At 34.9% G+C, this 2,233-nt stretch overlaps 1 protein-coding gene across 5 annotated transcripts in view; it reads right to left on the reverse strand.

Moving 5' to 3' along the window:
- The window catches only part of LOC107702384 (rap guanine nucleotide exchange factor 2-like), a 47,830-nt gene that overhangs the window by 12,989 nt on the left and 32,608 nt on the right, over positions 1-2,233 (reverse strand). For 4 of the 5 annotated variants that reach the window (XR_001635755.1, XM_016504688.1, XM_016504686.1 and 1 more), the window contains one exon: positions 1,479-1,493. The exons of the other annotated variant lie outside the window; for it this stretch is intronic. Coding sequence is in view for 3 of the 4 variants with exons in the window: in XM_016504688.1 (XP_016360174.1) it covers positions 1,479-1,493 (15 nt within the window). In the remaining variant the exon portion in view is untranslated. The remainder of the gene's footprint in view (positions 1-1,478; positions 1,494-2,233) is intronic. 5 annotated transcript variants of the gene reach the window in all.

Raw genomic sequence — 2,233 nt, forward strand, 5'->3', positions numbered from 1 at the left:
ACATACATATATATATATATATATATATATATATATATATATGTTAAATTATATTCACATTTAGCAGATTGGTGATAATAAGAGTTTACATTTTGCAATGATAAAAACAAGCAAGCAGATGCGATTTGCAATATAGTATATATTGCTTTTCATAAGTATACTGTGTGTTTGTGGGTAAAGTCTGATATACTTACACATCTAACTTTATATACAGAGCTGTACGATAATATAGTTTACAATTTATAATAATTTAATGTAGTGACAAGCCAAATGACTATTTGGTGATGTGCATCACTGCCACGGGCAAATAAATTGTATGACAGGAATAAAGTTTCGATCATATCGCCCACCCCTCAGCATTTTAACTGGGAGTTAATTGGAAGTCATGGCAAAATACTTAAACATAACAGATTTTTACATGGTATAAAATGCATTTAGTCCTCTGTAAACAAATAAAAGAAGCTCTGGCTACTATGGTGTCAATATGCTACTTACTTACCTTTTACAACCTTTTTTCCAGATATACGTCTTTCTCTGACTTTCCTCTTACCATCAGTGATCTTGGAAATCACTCGAAATCTGTTCTAGTATGATGGTCACAGGCAACTATACCTCAAACCATTACAATTAACCGCATGGAATTACTTCGTGTAAGTTAATGTAAACAGAAATAAAAATACAACATCCAAATTCAGTAGATCAACTGATTTAAAAATAAATAAATCTTTTCATTTGTATCTTTGTTTTACTGTTTACTTGAATAATTACTTTAGAACTTGCAATGCTTAATCGAAAATGTTGAGAGGCAATGTTTACTTTCAGAAATGCTAAGCATGAACAGAAGCAAAATAAACCAAGTTGTACATAAAAAGACAAATCAGTAAGAGTAGTAAATCAAAGTTTGAAAAGGGGAAAGGTAATTTAACTACAGGACTTGGCCCAGTGGCATGTTTAGCAGATGGCACAAATTGTATTAATCTACAGACAGGCCACTGAAATAAACCAGAAACAATGTAATAAAGCACGGTATAGTCCCACAGTCTTAAGTCATGTCTAATTTGACGCAGGGCATGAATCAGGCTTGCCAGACAACTGGCAAAACACAGTCTATTGGCAAAAACACATGGCAACAGTGCTGCTACACCCCTTTTTTACTTTCAAGAAAATGAGAACTTCCCATAAGTCTGTTTTTATCCACAAGTGACAGATTATCCATGGTGATGCCATCAGCATGAAAACATTGCCACTGACTCAAGTTTGCAAAAATGAATCATTGATGTACAAGAACAATCCTATACAGGGCTGAAAAAATCAGCAGAAAAGAGAGAAAGAAAGTCAGTCAACTAGAATAAAACTAGACAGGCAATTACGCAAGACAGGTATCTATGAAGACGAACTGCTATCTAGAGAGACGAGAGGAACTACACGAGAGGTGTCTAAAAAAATGAGCAGAACCGCAGCAGTGCACAAATACTCACGAGTAAATCCAGGTGCTGTGAGCAAGGAGAGGGTTGCGGGATCATTAATACAACGGCACAAATATAACAAAAGGAAAGCAGGAACACAAAAAGCAGCAGTAGAGCGGAACGCATTTATGAGCAGAAAAAAATATAAGTTCACAAGGTGCTATGCAAATAAGTTCTTGTCTCAACATTGAATCATTACATTTTTTACATTTATATCATGGTCTGTCTGAATACTCGATTCTGATTTGCTGGCAGGTATGAGAGAGAGAGAGAGCCAATTCGATTTAAAGGGGTCATATGACGCGATTTCAATTTTTCCTTTCTCTTTGAAGTGTTACAAGCTCTTGGTGCATAAAGAAGATCTGTAAAGTTGCAAAGACTAAAGTCTCAAATCCAAAGAGATATTCTTTATAAAAGTTAAGAGTCAGCCACCATATGACCCCTTTAATTGAATTACCAATTCGGTCAAATATTGTGCTGCAAATATCATTAACAGTTTAACTTGTCAATGCTGGCAAATGACCATGGTATAAGCAGGATAATGCACAGCTAGCCATGCATTATCCCTTACATATAATTATTATTACAATTAAATGATTCAAAAATATAACTGTAATTAGTAGTATGTACAGAATTGTGTGTTGCATATAACAGAAATATTTGCTAACGATATAAATCTTTACTACAACTTACAAGGGAAGTCGTGGCCTAATGGTTAGAGAGTTGGACTCGTAACCCAAGGTTGTGGGTTCGAGTCTCGTACCGGC

Source organism: Sinocyclocheilus anshuiensis, unplaced genomic scaffold (genome assembly GCF_001515605.1).
Source record: "Sinocyclocheilus anshuiensis isolate Anshui unplaced genomic scaffold, SAMN03320099.WGS_v1.1 scaffold86, whole genome shotgun sequence".
NCBI classification, from domain to species: domain Eukaryota; kingdom Metazoa; phylum Chordata; class Actinopteri; order Cypriniformes; family Cyprinidae; genus Sinocyclocheilus; species Sinocyclocheilus anshuiensis.